At 36.1% G+C, this 21852-nt stretch overlaps 1 protein-coding gene across 1 annotated transcript in view; it reads left to right on the top strand.

Moving 5' to 3' along the window:
- LOC118660039 (triadin-like) overlaps positions 1 to 21852 on the top strand; it is an 89741-nt gene that overhangs the window by 48886 nt on the left and 19003 nt on the right. The window contains exons 3-4 of the mRNA XM_036316999.1: positions 8518 to 8682; positions 9716 to 9748. Coding sequence (XP_036172892.1) covers positions 8518 to 8682; positions 9716 to 9748 — 198 coding nt within the window. The remainder of the gene's footprint in view (positions 1 to 8517; positions 8683 to 9715; positions 9749 to 21852) is intronic.

The raw sequence follows: 21852 nt of genomic DNA, 5'->3' as shown, positions 1-21852 counted from the left end.
TAGTTCCAGCTTAGTGATTTGACAGCATGCAAAGCTACCATGTAGGATGACTATAATTTATCATCCAAAACAGAGATACCTGTGAAAGTGAAATGAATAGCTATTAATATTTACTTCAGGACCACAGGCACAAAGCAAGATGCCTGATTGCCCTGATATTATCCACCCTGCATTTAGTTCTCTCCTGGAAGATGAATGTCTTCAGAAATTCCAAGTTAAGGGTGATAGGAGGTGTGGAGGGGAGAGGAAGGACAACCTTACTTTTTTAGTAATTGGGGCTAGGGGGTCACAAAGATTGCTGGAGGTCTTGGCCCCAAAATTCTGCAAACCAGCCAGAAAGCCCTTCCAGAAATCACAGGGGTGCCCCAATAATTTAATAACTCTTTCAGGACCAAAATTTGTAGGATTTGGTTGAAATTCCTTACAACTTCTTTGCTTTATTTGTACAAAGAGAACTTTTTCTCTCAGCAATACATACAAACAAATAGGATTTCTAAAGAAATGACCATAAATGTAGGCATTAGTGGATGTTCTGATTTCCCTCTAGGTCAAAAAGTACAAGGAAAAAAAAAGAAGTAGTAACTCTTGGCTCTTCTTGCCTAAGAATGAGGGTCATAATTTATTAGCATCCTCATTCATAAGAAGGAAAAAAAATCATTATATGACAATACCAGGTGGTCTCAAACAACATTTGGTAATTTTTGCATGCATTCCACAAAACATACTTATTTCAAAACAATTCCGTAAGAATTAGATAAGCTAATCTATGTAAAATATACGTGCCTGGCACATAGGAGGCACTCATTAAATGTAACTAGGATTTGAATCTTATTACCAGAAGATCAGTAATTTGAGAAGAGAGCCAGCAAGGACATGATGGTAGGAAGCATCAATTTCTTATGAAAGTCTAGCAGACATCTCCTGATGTGCCTTTTAAATAGATTTTCTAATGAGGTGCGCCATTTATCTACTGCTCTTGGAAATTAATTTTCCTGATTTTTTCCCCCTGGCACTTAGCCCAGTTAAGCAGGTGCACTGTTTGTCAGACTAAGGTTAGAGGGGGAAAATGATTCAGGTAAGCCCCAAAGTCAATCACAATGTGTACATTTAACATTTAACAGTTATGTATATAGGTATTTTTATAGGTGTCTGTGTGTCTGTGTGTTTATAGAGATGTCTGTGTGACTGTATATGTATGAATATGTTATTACATTTCAGGAGACTTGGAATACTGAGACACTGAAATGCACCATTTTAGACTTTACCAGTTCTCATGTGTCCTGAGTTTTTAAGAATATTTAACATTTTGTGTGCTTCTTATTCTGATTCAAGTCTTATCTCATATTCCACATTTTCTGTTCAATGTTCCAGGACTCTTTGGTCCTCTTGGTCACTAAAGTTTTTTAAAAAATGCATTTAATTACACAACTCCAATCTGTTCATAAATATCTCAAAGAAACAGAAGACTCTGTAGCCCAATGATTCCCAGACCTTAATCAAAGTTGGTTGATTCTTCATGAAACAAGAGGGGTGAAAACAATTTTTTCATTTTAAAGAAATATTATTAATTTTATTGTTCCTTCATTTTGGTCTTAAAAGTCTCTTTTGAAATTATGATAAAACGACAAATATTATTTTTGCCAATGCTTTTTAATGTCAGTTATTTATTTATTTATAAAATCAAAGGTTGATAATTCTGTGTTGGGCCCCAGGTGTTTGCTGGTTGTCAATTCGAGGTCAAAAAGCCTAAAAGTATGGTACCAATGCTCTATGTCACTTGCTTAAACCTTAGCAAATGAGAGCTTATATTGGGATTTATAATTATGTCCATCTTATATCCACATTATAAATCATAGCATATGTTAATACTCACTTTTTGAGAGACCAGCTGTTATACATCTTTCAGTACTATGCTTAAATTCATTTCCTTAAAAAGCCTTTCCTGAACTTTCAATGAAAATCACGTCACGCTATCATAATCCCTCATTATATGTTTTACTCTTTACTCATAGCATTTATTCCAAGTTGTATATATTTAATTGGGTCTGATTATTTATGTAATATCTTTCTTCACTGACCTGCTAGGTTTGTAAAAAGAATAGCTTTATTTCGTTCACTTGATTTTTTCTAGTGCTTATACATATGAGCTCAATAAACATTTGAATCAATATTTTTTTTTTAATTTTTTTTAAAATATATTTTATTGATTTTTTACAGAGAGGAAGGGAGAGAGATAGAGAGTCAGAAACATCGATGAGAGAGAAACATCGATCAGCTGCCTCCTGCACATCCCCCACTGGGGATGTGCCCGCAACCCAGGCACATGCCCTTGACCGGAATCGAACCCGGGACCCCTCAGTCCGCAGGCCGACGCTCTATCCACTGAGCCAAACCGGTTTCGGCCATTTGAATCAATATTAATGTAAAATAATGATGCATAAATAAGTAAATAAATAAAGGGAAGGGGTAGAATTGTTTTACACTCTGAATGTTGAATAATGAGCATAGCATTTCTTCATGAAATATTAGTTTATGATGACATTGATAGTGATAGGATACATTTATAATACTTTTAAACTTCTGTCTTACTGAGTAGACGATGTGTCACAAAGGTAAAAGTCTTATTCATCTTAATATATCTGTCTCCCTGCTTACTGCCTGACACATATCATTCAATAGAATTTGTATGATCTAAACAAAAAGTATTTCCTAAGCATATATAGCAAGCAAAAACAAACACGTGAGCAAAATACAAAACAAGAAAAACAGAACGCATGACTTTCAAGACAAGAACCAAAGTATGTAGTTGAATGCAGGCTCTGGGGGCTAGAACAGTGGGTTAAAATTCTGGCTCCACCATTTAGCAGCTGTGTCGACTTGTGGGAATTTACTTCTCTGTGCTCAATATGCACCTTCCGGTGCAGGCTGAGACTCCTGAAGACCCCTAAGCAGAGTCAGAAGATGACTGAGACCATTGTTCTCCTGCCATTCCATGCAGTGGCTCAGACAGATGTAGATGGGCAAATCTAGAGACCCTTCTTTTAGTTGCTCTTTAGTTTGATAAGGAAAGCAGGAGGCCAGCCTTATGGCTGGGGGGGGGGGGGGGGGGGATGATAACTCATTTGAGAATGGATACCATACAGTCAGAATTAAAGTGCAAGACACCGAAGAGGATACTGGAAATGGCAGTCCTATTGTATTTGGAGACTGAGAGAAGGTGAGATCATATATTGAGCCTGATGCTGAGGGGAGGGGAGGCTGCCGGCCCCACAGTCTGCCTGGCAAACTTGGAAGAGCCTCTGGATTATCCTAAATCAGTGATGGTGAACCTTTTGAGCTCGGCGTGTCAGCATTTTGAAAAACCCTAACTTAACTCTGGTGCCGTGTCACATATAGACATTTTTTGATATTTGCAACCATAGTAAAACAAAGACTTATATTTTTGATATTTATTTTATATATTTAAATGCCATTTAGCAAAGAAAAATCAACCAAAAAAATGAGTTCGCGTGTCATAGGTTCGCCATCACTGTCCTAGATTCAAAGACAATCTTGCTTATTTCTCCACATTGACATTGAATAATTACCAGGCACTGTGGCATGTGATTTGTATGTATTATTTCATATAATACTCACAATGCCTTGTGAGATATTATTACTCTTATTGTCATTTTACAGTTCAGCAAACTGAAGCACAGAGTGCTTTGAGATTTTTTCCCCACTGTATAACACTGTTTGTCAGAACTCAGCATATTATAAATTGGATTATGAGCAGGCTGAATATAGAAGTAATTGGCATGAGGCGTTGTGGTCTTGACTTAGCTTAGTGACTTTGGAAAAGCAGAGGTCTCAATGAATTGTATAAACATGGCAAAAGCTGATTTTCTGATCATCACACAGCTCTTAGTTGGGGAGCACCAGGACTAGCCTGAGGTGGGTAAAGAACTTACCTTACATGTAAAATTGAAGACTGTTCTAGAAAATTCATCAATTAAAATGAATGATATTCTAATGCAATATTTAACAATTCAGAATTAATGCAAACAACTGTGATTACAAAATATCAAAAATTTTAAATGAAGACAGGATCATTTTCACCAAATTTTCCTTTTGTTTCTGGTTCCAGTATGGTTTGGCACTGCCCAAGGAGGGAGGCTTGAACTTGAATGCTATCAATATGAGTTCAGAGCCCATTCTTGTAACCATCATTTGCTGATGTTTCTCTGGATATGAAAGATAAAGAAGAGTCAAATACAGCTTAAAGAACATAAGACTGATGGTCAAAGATAATGGTGAAGACATGGGATTGGTTCTTTAGGAGGAAAGCAGAAAAAAATGACTAATCCAATTTCCCTAGTATATTTAGAAACTTAAGAATCTATAAAGTGTGGCTTCAAAGACAGAGAACAAATAAAAATCTTATTTAACTTTTAAACTTTTTCTTCTCTTAGCACTCTTTTATGAGTGTCAAGAATCCAATTACTGATCTTAAGGAGCCTAAAGCAGTTTCCCCTGCATCTGGTGGTATACATTTCTGTAAGAAATGGAAGATACTATTAAGAGTACTTGAACACTGAGAAACATTTTTATCTCATATAATGGAAGTGCTGGAAGCAGGTGATAATTCCAAGATTGGATAATTCAATGCCTCAGCAATGTCATGGACTCAAGTTCTTTCATTTTTAACCTTTGCCTTTCTTAGTGATCCAGCTACAGTTTGTGTGGGCATAACGTAGCCACAGCAGCTCCAGGTTCTCTGACACCATGCCACAACTTCTTGTTCCCCCTTTTAACAGCAAGAAAACCCCTTCAAGAATCTCCCATCCAACATCTTATTCCAGAAACAATTGTGAATTCATGTCATTGTTTGTTTGATAGCAGTATAACATAACATAATAGCTAAAAGTCATGCTCTGGAGGGTACAAAGTCAGACTCCTTCATTTACTAGCTGTGTAACCTTAGCCATATTATTCTCTATGTCCCAGTGTCTCAGTGTTTCTATACTTAATATAGAGATAAAATAATATAGCTACCAAATTGGATTATCGAAAGGAAAAAGTAAGTTAATATTTGTAAAGCTCTTAGAATGATATCTTCCAGGTAACATGCACTTTATAAGTGTTACCTACTGTTGTTATCTGAGGATCCTCACTGTGATATATGTAATTTAACTCATGGAAACAGGAGAGGTAAGAAAGTAAAGTTATCTGAGTACTCTTAAAAAGGAAGACATTAATAAAAGGTTTAGTTGCATTGTATATTATTCCCTTTGAAATGATTTGGATGTCTGAGGGAAGGAATAAGAATTAACTTGAGGACTGCTATCTTATTCAAGATCTATGTATCTAGTAGTATATCTAGTATATATCTCTATCTCTGTATCTATATCTATATCTATCTATATTTATATCTAATCTACCTAACTAGTCCATATCTATCATTTTTAAAAGTTGTTGTCCAAGTGGCTAAAAATCAGAAGCTGATCTCAAGCCAGCAACATTGACTTCATAAAAGTAGTCTAATTTGGCTATTTTATTTTATTTTATTTTTTTTATATATATTTTATTGATTTTTTACAGAGAGGAAGGGAGAGAGATAGAGAGTTAGAAACATCGATGAGAGAGAATCATCGATCAGCTGCCTCCTGCACATCTCCTACTGGGGATATGCCCGCAACCCAGGTACATGCCCTTGACCGGAATCGAACCTGGGACCTCTCAGTCCGCAGGCCGACGCTCTACCCACTGAGCCAAACCGGTTTCGGCTAATTTGGCTATTTTAAAACCAGGCAATATATACATGTCTGCAGAGTTTATATAATACATTTACGCATAAGGATAATTAAACAGATGTCTATTTTGTTGGATTTTATTGTTATGTTCCTCAGTGAACACTTAGAAAGAAGGGGAATGGATAAATGGTCTCAATCTATTCAGATCATAAAAACTCCATTTGCAGTATTCTTCCATTAGATATAATATATAGAAGGGCTAAAATGTCTTTAATGATGTCAGTACAATCCAGTTCTGTATATTTAACTCTTTTAAAATTCTCAATTGCAATAATAAAATCCATTCATTTCCTTTCTCTCAGATTTAATCTATCCATTCAGACTACCATACCTTGCTCACACAACTCTCCAGAATGTAGCAAAATAAGGACCAAAGAGTAAAGTTACAATGACACTGAATCCTGGAGATAGGTTTTGCTGAGGCCAGCATTTTATAACTTGTCATCCTTGAATGGGTTGTGAATCTCCTCAAATAGAACATAAAATTTAAAATTTCCCTAGAAATCTTCTCTCTCCTATCATTTCCCCCCTCTGTGGAATCTTATCCATCAGCATAAAAATGGAATATTTATTCCTTCTTTAATAGTACCAACAACAGAAAACCCACTATGATTCCAGTCCTTCAACCATTTCCGAATTTCTGTCATTTACTTTACAGTAAAATGTACTCACTGCCTCTAGATTCTTCCCACTTGGTCTTGAATGCATCCCCCTGAAACTATCCTTTGAGATTGCTAATGACATCATCATTAGAGCTAAAAGTCATTCTCACTTGACCTATCAGCTACATTTGTCAGTGATCATTCTGTCCTCAAAACAATTCTTCACTTCATATCTATCTAGTATAGCTAGTATATTAATGTCGGAGTGTTCCTGGACATACTCTCTTGTTGATTACATTCAGTGATCACATTCAGTGTCATGTCTTTCAATACCTTCTATTCTCTCTCAAACCCCCAAGTTTCTATCTTCAATGAGGACTTCCCTTTTGTAGAACATAGTGAGCTATACAATATGACATATAGGTGTGTGAAAGGCAACTCAAGTTTGACAAGCCTGAAACTCAACTACTTGTATGCTCCCCCTAAAATCCCTGCTGCTTCTCTCCAGCTCTTCCCATTTTAGAAAATGGCATTTCAATTGTTCTGGTTTCTTATACCCCAAACCTTAAAGTTATCTTGTATCCTTCTCTTTCACACCCTATAGGCAAACTGTCAGTCTAATTCTATCTTTTAAATACATTCACAATCTGATCACATCTCATCCCACACACTGTTAAAACCCTGATAGAAATTATGGTAATTTTTCTGCTAGATTACTTCATTTGGCTCCTTTCTGATCTTCCTATTTCCAACCTGGAATTCTTCCAATACGCAACACAGCAAAAGACATTACATGAGTAAAATCACTTCATTCCTCTTTCAGTGACTTCCTATCACAATCAGAGTTAAAGACTAATTTTGAAGTACTTAACCTTTAGATAATATAATATGTTGGTATAATTCTAGCCTCTTAAAATATCAAAGAGAAAATAATCTCTGCAAAGCTAAAGTAGTTTTTTGAATTAAGGAAAACATAAATCTAAAATTTAATTACAGGTTGATGAAAAATCAGGTTCAATGTATACTGTGTTTCTGGGTAGACCACCTCTGCAATCAGATCTTAAACACTGGTCTTACCCCTTCAGAGAAATTTTCTTATAATTTGAATGAGAAGAACAATATTTTGAAAATCCCTAAAATGTCTAATTGATTACATTTTTATTATTTAATCTCTCATTCTGCAAATACTTTATATCTCCTAACAGTGGTTGGCAAACCGCAGCTTGCGAGCCACATGCGGCTCTTTGGCCCCTTGAGTGGGGCTCTTCCACAAAATATCACGTGTGGGCGTGCATGTATAGTGCGATTGAAACTTCGTGGCCCATGCGTAGAAGTCAGTATTTTGTGGAAGAGCCACACTCAAGAGGCCAAAGAGCCACATGTGGCTCGCGGGCCGCAGTTTGCCTACCACTCTAGTATAAAAGAAAAGGACAAATTTGTGGACTTTATATGTTTTCTAACTTTATCCATTACAGTTATTAGAAGTTCAAAGACTTTTTATTTTTAGGTGTTGGGATATCTAACAAGGGTGAACAAATTGAATCTAACCAGAGCTCAAAATGATCACTACCGTGACAATTCCATATTTTTCTTACTATATCACAAATGATAATAAATGGACCTATCAGTCTTATTTTAGTCACAGCTACTTAAGTCAACTTGGAACTTAGAGTTTATCTGAAAATTTAAAGTCTTCTTTACCATGATGTTTTCCAGTACAATATGGGCCAACCATGATATCTTTTCTTCCTGACCATCCATAACTTAGAGTTTATATTGCAGTTTGGGTAACAAAACTATATATTATTTTAATATATTTCTATTTTTTCCCATGTTAAACTTTTATTTAGATTAACACTTCTCAAGGGAAGCTGCATTATTGGTAACCCCATAGTATTTGAACCACAGTTACCCAATAACATTCATTTTTAATTGAATGCATGTGCTTACTAAAAAAAATGCAATTTATATTTCTGAGCACACACACAAAAAAATGTAGCCAAGAGCTACTTAAATTCATAAAATTGACATATTCATTTAGTCAAAAGAACAAATCTGGAAAAGTCTTTCTTAGTTTTTTGGGGAATTGCTGTAAAATTTTCTTCTTTTAAAATTACTTTTAGCAAGCTCTATTTCCAAGATTGGCTCAGATCCTGTAAAATTCGTACATCATGCAGTGGAGGAAACTACGGACTGGGTCTATGGCTTCTTTTCTTTGTTGTCTGACATCATCTCGTCTGAGGGTGATGAAGAAGAAGAAGAAGATGGGGACGAGGACACTGATACAGGTACAAAAAGCAAAGAGACATATTTAACTGCTGGGACCAATATTAGATATCCGTCACAGGGGTTTGCTTACATTTAAGCAAAAATGAGAACTTGGTCCATCTAAACCAAAATGGATATACTTCTGAGTGCTCATAGAGAATCAACAGAATGCCAAACTCAGTAAATGAGTTTGGCTTTCACCTTATAGTTTATCTGCCATATGGCAAATATGTCAATAGTAAATGCTACCATCAAAGTAGCAATATAGTAGAAGGTCTTATATTGTACTACTATAAGCACACAATAGAAACATTTACATGTTTCTTGGAGGAAAGTAATAGCTGTTTCTCAAGTTTATCTTTAGAAATGCTGAAGTAACTGTAAAACTAAACATACATATAAATGTTTTATGCACATAAGTCATGTTCAAAGTCAAATCCTATTAAAATCATAATCAAAAGTAAATTTATTGAATCAAACGGAGCTGTAGAATAGAGGGACACATTCTAAATGTTACAACAATTATGCAACTAATATATATTCATATGTCAATAAATAAAAATAAATAAACTCAAATTACACATAAATTACTATTGAATAGATGTGAAAAGACAGAGCATTTTGATTCTGCATTTTAGTGACATTTTTAGGGACAACCTTAGTCATCATTATTCAGCCTTGACTACCAGGAAGGCTCCAATTATTTTAGCCCTTTATATGACTCTGTCTGAATTTGTATTTGCTTGGCCCCAGTGAGTGGTGGAGAAGAACAATAGAGAACTGAAATTCACATGATATACGAACTATGATGTATAATTTGGATCACTGCCACAATTTTATTGAACTCATAAAAGTAGAACTATGTCTAATAAATGTACCTAAACAAAGTTTATATTTAAAAACTGGAATTTTGAAAACAAAGTAACATAAGGACTTTTGTTGTCAAAACAAATAGATGTTTTTAAAAATTAAAAAATAAAATGTGAAAATAGAGAAGCAATATTATGCTATGTTAAAAGATTTTCTAATTTATTGTTTTCTGTCTTGGTTTAGGAGAAATAGAAGAGCCTCCCTTGAAAAAAAAAGGTTTGTGGGTTTTCTTTTCACTTTTGAAACTAATTTTTTTCTCTGTAGTAATATTGATCTTCAGCATGACTTAAATATACTTTACTTGAGTTTTAGCCTTAATTTAGTTTTAATATAGAATATTTAATGATTAAATCAAGATTTATAGTTAGGAAAAGAAATACTCAATTCTTTCCAGTGAAACTGATCCCACTGTTTTTCAGTTGATTATTTCATTGATGCCTTCTTCAATAGATGTGTGAATCCATCTATACACAGATCATTGTGAATTGGGATTGCGAAAATGAGGGATGAATTCTGTAGTCTTGGTAATGCCCCAAGAAGATACCCATGATCTTTATTCTCCACACGGCAAGATTTACTGATTCTAAACTTGTCTTCTTATATTATTACTAGTGTCCCAATGCACGGATTCATGCACATTGAAAGGGAATTAATTAGAAGAAATATTTTAATATCACTATTTGCCCTTTTTTTATAATAGAAGTGTCAACCAATTCATGATCAATAATGACAGATTGAAACACATGCATGCAATTGGTGCCAGTGAGAATGTTATATGTATTGTACATGTGTGAGTCAACTTAGCCTTTCATAGTTGTAGAATAAACTTGCTTAATTAGACCTGCTTTCTGATTTAGCTAAACTTTTTCCAGCCCAGTGAAGCACCCCAACTTCTCTTTCAGGTAATAGTCAGCAACCCAGCAGTAAATATCAACACGAGGCAGATTATTGTTGTAGATCACGCAGGGAGAACAAAGGGCAAAATTCTTAGCTGTAGCAGTGTTTGACTATGTTCTGCGCAATGAGAAAACCTAAAGTCATTTTCAAGTTCCACCATTTCTTACTACTTTTCAGTTGAGTCAAGTTTCTAAACGTTCTAAATCTCTATTGTCTTGCTAATGAAAAGACAATAGGATTCTACCAAGTCTCCTATCTACATACTCCAGGACTTATGTGAGGATCAAATGAGATGAGACACTGGAAAACAGTTCACAAACATTTGGTTAACCTGTAAAGTGTTTGCACCTGGCTATAAAGCAAGTCATGTTCCTGGGCTGAAGAAACTCCAATGAGGCTAGTCACTAGAGCAGTGATGGTGAACCTATGACATGCGTGTCAGAGGTGACCCTCGAACTCATTTTTTTGGTTGATTTTTCTTTGTTAAATGGCATTTAAATATATAAAATAAATATCAAAAACATAAGTCTTTGTTTTACTATGGTTGCAAATATCAAAAAATTTCTATATGTGACACGGCACCAGAGTTAAGCTAGGGTTTTTCAAAATGCTGGCATGCCGAGCTCAAAAGGTTCGCCATCACTACACTGGGGGGAGGAAGCCAGGCTTTGCTATGTGACATTATTACACGGCACCCACAGCAACCGTTTCTGGGCTGTGCTTAGGCTGGGGGCTGCATTTTGCGCCATGGGGTCTCGGCAGTGTTGGCTGTGATTTGGTGGGGTATCACTCCAGGGTGATGCCAGGGCCTGTGTCCCACTTGGGGGAAGCTAAGTGTTGGTTTGTCAGTGCCAGGTCCACAGTACCGTTTATTTTTAAATGGTCAGTGCATGTCATGGCAGCTCCTACATTGAGCGTCTGTCCCCTGGTGGTCAGTGCGTGTCATAGCAACTGGTCAGATGAATGGACACTTAACTATATATATATATATATATATATATATATATATATATATACACATATATATATATTGGATTGTTTTTGTTTTTATTTTTAGGTAGTAACTGTGGGACATGATGGCTGAGATAGTGTGGAGGATAATAATCTTGGAGGCACAAGCATATTCAGTCAGTATGTATTGTGTAGGATCCTGAAGTACAGTTACCAGGGTATGCTTGGATGTGGTGCACAAGAATTCCTTGCAGGAATAGCTAGATCCTTATGCTGAATGACATGCTCACAAATTCAAAAGATGGGCACAGTAAAGGCTAGGAAAAAGTGGTATAGTTATGGAGTAAGAGCCTCAGATGGGCAGAGATTTCTACAGGAAAGAGTAGGAATTATGTCTGCAAGGGAAAATAGGGGGTAAGGAACATTATTCTCAGGTACTTTTAGTGTGACTGAGAAAATGCCAACACATAAACCAGACTTGACACAATCACAATGTTTGAGTTATTGCTGCCCAGGTTTAGCAGCAATATCATGGGGATATTTATTTTAGAGGCGGTCTTGCTGACTTCTATTGCTACCTCGCTAACACACTGGTTACAAACAGTGGGATCCAGATTTGGAGCTTCAGCCTTGCTGGAGCACGTGATGATCACCTCACTGTGTGGGGTAAAATCCACTCGGTGTATGTTAAACTTGAAAATATTAATTTGACCAACCAGTGAGAGCAGGAGCTAAACCAGTGAAGCACGACTGTGACAAAGCCATCCAGAAATGACAGTGGTCATGAAGCTATGGAGAGGAGAAAAGACAGGTTTCCCGACTCACAAATCCAAGATGAGAACTCAAGAAGTCAAGAAAGACTTTAACCATTACATCCAGGTTACAGATTCTAGATTAGTTTATTAGTCTTTTGAGGTAAGAAACATAGTCTTTTGACATCTAATCTTCAATGAATAGTGCCTAGAACAAAGCCAAACTTTAAGCTAGTCATTATCTGGAAATAACAGTTTGTGTATATGTCTATTGCAGTTGGAAAAAACAAACAAACAAATAAATAATGATTTCTTACTTATACATAAATTAAATTCTATAAAAATATATTTTCCATGAGTCAATACCCAGTATTTAATAAAGAATCTGTTCTCTCTCTTTTTTTTTTACTTGAATTGTCCTGTGGGAATATTTTAAAATTAAGTTTCATGTAATGATTAACATAAATTGCAAATTCTCACAAAGATATTTAATTATTGTTTCTTAATGTATTGCCTTGATTTCTCAAATCAACAGAAAAAAACATTAAATAGTTATTTAGGGTACTTTTTAAAAAATGTCGGTAACACTTATTAGTTAAAATAGTCTAAGGGATATACTAGTATGTGTTTAAAACCATGTATAAAAATATCTTCTTGAAAGATTACTAGGAGCAGAATTGATTTTATTTTTACTTGTTTTTGTTTTTGTTTTTTTAAAAAATATATTTTATTGATTTTTTTTCACAGAGCAGAAGGGAGCAGGATAGAGAGTTAGAAACATCGATGAGAGAGAAACATCGATCAGCTGCCTCCTGCACCCCCCCCACTGGGGGTGTGCCCACAACCAACGTACATGCCCTTGACCGGAATCGAACCTGGGACCTTTCAGTCCGCAGGCCAATGCTCTATCGACTGAGACAAACCGGCTATGGCCAGAATTGATTTTAAAATCACCTGAATATATATATTTTTAGTAATATTATTTAAAAAGCTACATGAGAAAATGAACATTTAAGGAGACATCTTATGTACCCTACCTTGGGTACAAATGCTATGTAATTATAAACATTAGTTGAAGTGGACTAAAGAAAATAGATTTCACCTGACCAGCGTAGCTCAGTTCATAGACTGAGTGTAGACCTATGAACCAGGAGGTCACAGTTCAATTCTCGGTCAGGGCACATGCTGGGGATGCAAGCTCAATCCCCAGTAGGGGGGCGGTGGGAAGGAGGCAAGTGATTGATAATTCTCTCTCATCATTGATCTCTCTCTCTTTCTCTTCCTCTCCCTTCCTTCCTAAAATCAATAAAAATATACTTTAAAAAATAAAAAATGAAAGCATTTTTTAATAAGTGATATTATGAGCTTAGCCTTATTTTAAAATGGATTATTTTATACATCTTCAGATTAAAAAATTGTGGATTAAAAAGTTTTATTTTGTAATCTGGAATGATAGCCTCGAAAACATTTGATCTTTATTCATCTAAATTATTCTTTATTAACATCTCCATTAATATTCTCTCCCATTCAGATATATTGAATAATATTTAGCTAAGTTATATTAACTAAATTATCAGGCTTTTGTTGTTCATTCAATTGCTGGTGTCTATATGAAGCATTTTTATTTAAATGCACTTAAAGTGTTGGTTAAATTTGTACTTGCTATTTGAAATAAGGGACTGTCGTTAAGCTTGAACAGGACCACATACGATGACTGATATTTCTGTAAGATTGTACCTGATGCATGTCAATGGCAGAGGAAGAGTCTCTTCTCTACTTAGAGCAAAACAAATTCCATCCTCTTTATAGTTGTGTTTTTAAATTGCCCTAAAGCTTCTCAGGTCAAAAAGAGCCCAGTGAATTTAAACTGAGGTTCTTCATTGTGTATTTTTCTCACTTTATTGAAACCCACAATAGCTCTTTGCCGTCAGGGTGAATAAGGAAAAGCCAGGAAATTTGAGCATCATAAATATTCAAGACTTTAGGATTAGGCCCTTGAGAAGATTGCATCGAGTCACCGTGAGTAAGATAGATGGACAAGTTCCCCTGCCAGAGATTTCATTGCATCCATCTTTGCTGGCAGCTTCAGCGGCTTAGACAAGGGTGGACACTAAGTGCCTGAAAAAATATGGGGAGAAAAGGAGGGAGAATGGAAAGGTAACTAAACTTGTTAAAATTCATAGCCTCAGAATATTGGTTACTAGGTAGGTCAGAGTAACATTGTTAAGAAGATACATTTATTTTTGGACCTTTTTAAATAAGTCTCAATCAGAACTCAGCTTCATAGCTGCACTGCTGTATACTGCCCTCAAGCTCGGACAGAACTCTGTGCTTTATACCCTGTCTTTCTCAGTATTGATCAGATCAGCAGTGACCGGGTAACAAAGCCCGGAGAGAACAGACAGTGGGCCTGGAGGTGTGCTTTAGGATGAAAAAGGCTGAGGAAGCAGAGGTAAATGGAAATATGGTGAATGACCCAGAAATGCACTTCCCAAGTAGTTGCAGCTGTTGTGAGTTCTGGACCCACCATGTCAGGTAACTTTAGTACCATGTGCTGCTAAAAAAAAAAAAAAGAGTTTGCCTCCATCAAGGCAAGGAAACTAGAACCCGGATGATGAAAAGAATAGTGGGTACGACCAGAGCCCGAAGGAACAGGCCAAAGAAAGCAAGAGATCAGATATTGGCACCAGCCTCATGGGGAATGAAAAGACAGTCTGAGACAACTCAATACAGGCCCAACCATTCTAAATCGTTTTTGGTAGAGCAAGAATAATCTCAGTGCTGCTACATTCTTACCTGTAAGTAAAATTGGATATGTAATTGAGGTGTGTATGAATGGAAAGCTGGTAAGTCCATTGTATTCCAGACTCTCTTCTCTCTAGCTCTGTATGTTTCTTTTCCCCAAATCATGATAAACTAAGGTGCAGGTTGAATGCAGATGGCTTAATGTGGTCCCTGTTCCAGATTATGTATTTTCATTTAGAAAAGCTGGCTGAAAAATAAATTTTAAAAAATCAAAACAGAGCCCAGTCAGTATGGCTCAGTGGTTGAGCTTAGGCCTATGAACCAAGAGGTCATGGTTTGATTCCCAGTCAGGACACATGCCTGGGTTTTGGCCTCCATTCCCAGGAGGGGGAGTGCAGGAGACAGCCAATCAATGATTCTCTCTCATCATTGATGTTTCTATTTCTCTCTCCCTCTCCCTTCCTCTGTCTGAAATCAATAAAAATATAGTTTAAAAAATCAAAACAGAAAATTTATCAGTGGCTCTCAACTCTGTGTATCAAATTCAAATGATGTCTTCATTAGAATTATTTTGTCCACAAAAGACCAAAATCCATTTCAAACTGGCTTAGTGGAAAATATACTTTATTACTTCAAATAAGTGAAAAATACAAGAGTAAAATTGGTTTGAAGATGTAGAGATATAGGTTTTTTAATGTCATTAGTAAATCCCCCCCGCACCTCTCTCTCTTTACTCCTGACCTTGCTTTGTTCATCTGTTTCACTTGCTTAATTCTCAGTCAGGATATTCTCTTCCTGGCAATTATGATCACCAGAAGCTTGAGGCCAATATGTACGCGCGCGCGCGTGTGTGTGTGTGTGTGTGTGTGTGTGTGTGTGTGTGTGTGTGTTTTTCTTTTTTTGCTTTAGTAACGCAGGAGAGAAGACTATGCTTTTCCCAAAGGATTTCAGCAAAACCAATGTATTTGACTCTCCCTGAATTGTATCACAACTCAAATGTCCTCCACGGAGCAGCCACATTAGCATCTTCTGAGAGTGATTTAGAAATGCAGAACCAGGCTCCTTCTAGACCAACTGAATCAGAATCTGCATGTTAAGAAGATTCCCCAGGCGACTCACATGCACATTAAAATTTGAGAAACATCGGTCTAGACAGTATTCTGACTGTGGTTCTCAAACCACCTGAGAGCTGATTGAAATTGGAGAGCTCTAAAAGGTTCCTCACCATGAGAGACTACAGTAATTGATTAAGTTTGGACTGCAGCTCAGGAATTGATTTTAAAATCTCCCCAGGTGATTCTGATGTACAGCCACATTGATCCTGTCTAGTATATCATCCAATATGAAGCTCAAATACTGACACCGTCAAAACCTCATCCAAATCTGTAAGCTCCACTAGTGATTATCTCCTAAACGGTCTCATATGTAATCATTTCCACCTCTGTCTGGTTTATGGACATGTGGGAAATAGCATCTCATTTTATAATTGAGAAAATAAAATTCAAAGGAAAAAATGGATTCATGTGAGATGACTAAGTTAATGGTAAAAATGAAATGGAATAGGTATTATCTTCATTTATTTTAAAATTTTTGTAGGGGTCAATAGTATGCTGTGCTGACACTACTAATTTTTTTTTTTAAAGTTTATCTTATTTTATGACATTTACCAAAGAATCAAACCTAACAAAATAAAGATCCAAACTATTTTTATGCTTATGGTATTCAACATTACTGAAGGAAACTGTCCTCAATATTTGCCTATCACTGTATCTGAAGTGTATGCCCACTGAACCACAAACACAAGGTGCTTTGAGGGGGAGAAAATGTTTCTCTTTATTTCCTTCAGTAATAGTTGGCCCGTAGTGTACTTTCCTCAGAATTTTTGTTTACCCACAGAAAAATCATCAGAAAATCATGGAAAATACAAAGGCTTATACATCATTTGGTATATTTATCTAAAATAGTGAGAATTCAACAAAAAAGATCCCCATAATATTTCTTAATTAGTTACTAAAAAGATGAAAAGGTGTGCTTGGTTATTTTTCATAATTAAACTTTTGTATACTAATCACAATTGGCTGAATCTTGCAAATAGAGATATGTTCAAATGAATAAATAATTTGAATTTTTAATATTAAAATTAGAAAAAAATGTACGTGGGCATCCTATATTGTCTGGTGCTTGTGAGATATATATAGAAAACATAATGATAAAAGGCATTCTTTGAAATTCACAATCCTCATAATAATTTAGTAAACTGGGTTGTCATCTAAAAGAATCAGGATGGTTGCCTTGGTGACAGAGATTACCCCTTCAACTTCTTGGGTCTGTTATTTAAAAATCTTGATTCATAATATTTTTTATTTATTAACAATGTGCGATACAGATAGAGAAAAATTGCTTTAAACTGGTCACGTAAGTCTTAAACAAAATGATAAACTACCTACTCAACAATAAGCTTTGTTATGATTGTGAGTAGATAGAAACTACTTATCACAAGCGAAATGCATGTAGTATAACAAAAGAACCCAGAAAGACTTCACTACAAAATAAAGTTATTCTTCAGAATCATTAGAGCAACCTAGTTTCACTAATTTTGGTCCCATTGATTGCTATTGCTGGCATTCTTTTCCTTTTTAGTACCCATGGCCTCTTTTCCCAAGTTACATATGAAAAAGGTGATCTCAGAGAGTCTTGGGAAAATCTGTTGGTCCCTGATTGCTATTGGCATCATGGGAGACAGAGAGCTTAGATGAACACATTTTGATAGAATTAAATGCCTAAAGAAGATGAAGGAGAACCAAGCTAATAAAACAAATCGTCACTTCTAATTTGGAGACATTTTAAAGATTTTGTCTATTGCAGCAATTTTCAACCTTTCTCATCTCATGGCACACTTAAACTAATTACTAAAATTCTGCTGCACACCAAAAAATATATTATATTTTTTGCCGATCTGACAAAAAAAAGGTATAATTTTAATTCATTCACATCATACTGCTATTGTTATGTTGGCTGTTGTCACTTTTTTTATTTGACAATCTAAGGGAAAAGAGATCAGTGCATCTGACTAAATAGTCAGGTATTGCATGTTTTAAAAATTCTTGCGGCATACCAATTGAAAATTGCTGGTCTATTGAGTAATTATGTGCTCCCCGTAGAATGTGCAGCATTCACTAGGAGACCAGAAAATTCTGCATTATACTGAAGCATTCTAATTTGGGCCACCAAGGGAATCTTGGACCTTATAAGTTACAAAACAATCTTTAAGCTTTACTGGTACCAAAATGGCTTATGATTCTAACCAGGACCGGATGCTGAGACTTACAGGTCTCTAACCTAATTGCAAAGCACACATATTTGGAGATAAATAGTGACTGTTTTGACTTTCTTCTTTGTCCCTGTGTCCGGGATTGGTTCATGTCCAAGTGAACTGTTCTTAGACTGGCATGATGTTACATGCAGGTTTTTTTTGCTGTCATACATTGCTGTCATTTTATACACAGTGGAAGCAGTCACCTGTCTATGGCCATTATTAAATAACTAGAAGCTAGTATTAATATAATAGAAGGAATTTTATTTTTGTTTGAAGTTTGCTGAAAACCATAGAGCAATAAATTTCTACTTTACCAATTTAAATCTTTTAAATTTAATTTTGTGTTCTTACTAGTATACAAATGGCTCTTAGTTGACAAGATCAATGGAGAGTAACAAAGCAGGCATCAGCTGCTTGTGAAGTCTAAATTGGTAGCATGTTGTACTCATTTGGACTGGTGCCTGGATGGTCATCATTTCCTGGCTGAAGTGTGTGGAGAGAGAACTGGCACACTGTGCAGAGGCTTTACTGGATTCTTCAGACATCCGATAGCCAGAGGGTGACACCAGTGATGGAATCCAATCCGCAGAGAAAATGCAATGTGGCAACAAAAGATGCAGAGGCATTTAACTTATCCTTAAGTTTGAATCATCAGAAATGAATTCCTTTTGTACTTTATGAGAAACGAATGTAGGTGTATGTATGCTTTTACAAGGTTAGCTGTGCTTGTCCACACTTGCCTCCATAGAAGTACTAAGGGTCTTCAAAGGAACATCAGTTAAAAAAAAATCAATTTGTGATGTTCCTGCAAAAAAAATGCTCATATAAGTTGTCGTATTTCTGCTCATTCGGAGCTGCAGAGATGTGTGTGTGTGTGTGTGTGTGTGTGTGTGTGTGTGTGTGTGTGTGTGTGTGTATCTATAACTTCTACTTGCAAAAACGCTGAGTGAATCTGCTCAGATCATTGGGTTGTCCTGGTTTGGATTAGGCTGAAGTGCAGCATCAGCAAAAAATAAAATAAAAAAATAAATAAATGGGGCTTTATCTTTGAAACTGGTCTGAGTTACACAATTAGGTTGTGTTTACTCTATTAACCATAGAGTTTCCTCATGCACAAGCCTCCACCTACCTTGCAGGAAACACTGTTGTGCACCAACACAGCCGACCTAGTCCCTTAGAGCACCACCCTGTCCAAGCACTGTATTTCCCCAGAATAAGACAGGCTGGGGGGCTGTGAAGGATTTCCAGGCAGGATGTCGTTAGCACCGAATCCTGCAGAGATTCTAACTCAAGTCTAATCCTCCTGTGTGATTTCCGGAATCTCTCTTTTATTCTTCTGAGGGGCCAACAGATGTGTGTGGAACACACACACACACACACACACACACACACACACACACCCCTACCTCTAAAGGAAAACTATTCTAAATGACCATTTTAAAGCCTCTCATTTCACAATGAATGTAGCATTTCATGTAACATTTTAATTTATAATATTTCATCCCTTTTCTGTATTCAAATTCATCATTACATGGAGTAAGAAATCATTTCTTAAGGTGACTCCCTTAACATATCCAAAGACTCTTGTCTTTGACAATATACTGCTTTTTTTTTTGGCCTAAATTATACAAGGAGCCAATCCTCTCCACAGCCCTTGTTGGTTAGCATCAGAGGAAGGAAGTAGGATAGCATTGGCAGGGGGACATTCTAAGTTTAGTTTTTCAATTCACTTGTAAAATATTTAACCCTGTAGATGACTTTAGATTTTAAAAGAGATCATTTGCCCACCCATAAGACTAGACCAATGACGTCCAATAGTAATAAATTGTGAGCCCCATATGTAATTTAAAAATTTTAAGGAGCCACATTAAAAAAGTAAAAATAATTATAAAAATTAATTTTAATAACATATTTACTCCAATCAGGATATCAGGGTTCACCCAGAGAAGCAGAACCAGTAGGAAATTTTGCTAATATATTTTATATTGAGACATTCATTATAAGGAGCTGTCCTATGTGATTGTGGGGACTGACTATATAAGTCAGGAAGGGAAGGTCATGGGAAAACTTGAGCCCACACGCAGGGACCAAAACCGTAGCCAAAGAGAGAATTTCTTCCCTTTCCCTCAGAAACCTCAGGTCAGTTTGCAAGGCCTCCCAATAGAATCAGACAAGCCCGCACAGATGATCCAGAATCATTTTCTTAGTTAACATCAATGGATTAGGGATTTTGATTACATCTGCAAAACACCTTTGCAGCAACTCTTAAGAGTAGTGTTCATTTAAATGACTTGGAATAGTAGTTTAGCCAAGATGACACATAAATTTAAAACCATCACTTCATTATATCCAACATTATATCATTACAATCTGTAACTAATGTAAAATTATTAATGAGATATTTTACATTCTTCTTTCCACTAAGTCTTCATAATCCAGTGTGTACTTATCCTTATATCACATCTCAATTTGGACCAACCACATATCATGTCCTTAATGTTCACATGTGTCTAGTAGTTACTGCGTTGGACAGTGTAAATCTGCATGGTGATAAACTAATTGGGCTGATTATCTTGTGTCTTTAAAACTGTTCTAAAGATACCAGTTCTGTGTGTGTGTGTATTTACTGTTAGCTTTTTTTTTGCCTTTCATCTATAAGATGAAATTTTATTATGCCTTTGCAAACACAATACATTTCTTAAAACACTGATCAAAAGTTTCCACACATGTAGTTCTACATGATACATTACGATGCAACGCTATTTTTGTTACCCAATAATGAAAATACTAAAGAACCCAAATGCAAAAGGGTAAGCGAAAGAAATATAATTCTGAGCCACCTCAACATATTCTTGGGGATCATTTTGCCCTACAGGGGCACTTGGCAACGTCTAAAGCAGTGGTTCTCAACCTGTGGGTCACGACCCCTTTGGCGGTCAAACAACCCTTTCACGGGGGTGGCCTAAGACCATCGGAAAACACATATATAATTACATATTGTTTTTGTGATTAATCACTATGCTTGAATTATGTTCAATTTGTAACAATGAAATTGGGGGTCACCACAACATGAGGAACTGTATTAAAGGGTCACGGCATTAGGAAGATTGAGAACCACTGGTCTAAAGACATTTTTCATAGTTATGACTAGGGATGAGACTATAGCCATTGAGTTCATAGAGGCCAGAGGTGCTGCTAAATACCATGAGTGCACAGAATAGGCCCACTGCACTCCAAATAATGATCCACTCAACCCAAGAAGTCAATGATGCTAAGATGACAAACCCTGCTTTGAAGTAGGATCTATAGACATATAAGGAAGAAATTAAAACAAAACAAAACAAAACAAAAAAAACCAGAGATCCAGGAAGATGAACGTTTCCTATGCCCTATGGAGATCTTTCCTGGCACCTTAGTGAATTGTGTTTTTAAAGAGATGTGAGTATCTTACCTCTTTTATATCTCTATTGCCATATCTCTATTGCCATATTCAAAGTCAGGGATGGAATAAGGGTAGAGCAGTGGCCCTGCATAGTCTGATGATGAATTAATGAGGAAAAATGAGGGAAGGAAATCTTCACAGTGGTGGTTACCTCCTTAACAGAAGAACAGGAATCAGTAACTGTCTTTTCTGAAGATATTTAGGATTTCCTTATGGT

This window comes from Myotis myotis, unplaced genomic scaffold, assembly GCF_014108235.1.
Source record: "Myotis myotis isolate mMyoMyo1 unplaced genomic scaffold, mMyoMyo1.p scaffold_m19_p_7, whole genome shotgun sequence".
In the NCBI taxonomy this organism is placed as follows: Eukaryota; Metazoa; Chordata; class Mammalia; order Chiroptera; family Vespertilionidae; genus Myotis; species Myotis myotis.
Note: the sequence above shows the minus strand (reverse complement) of the source record. Positions and strands in the feature narration are given on the sequence as shown.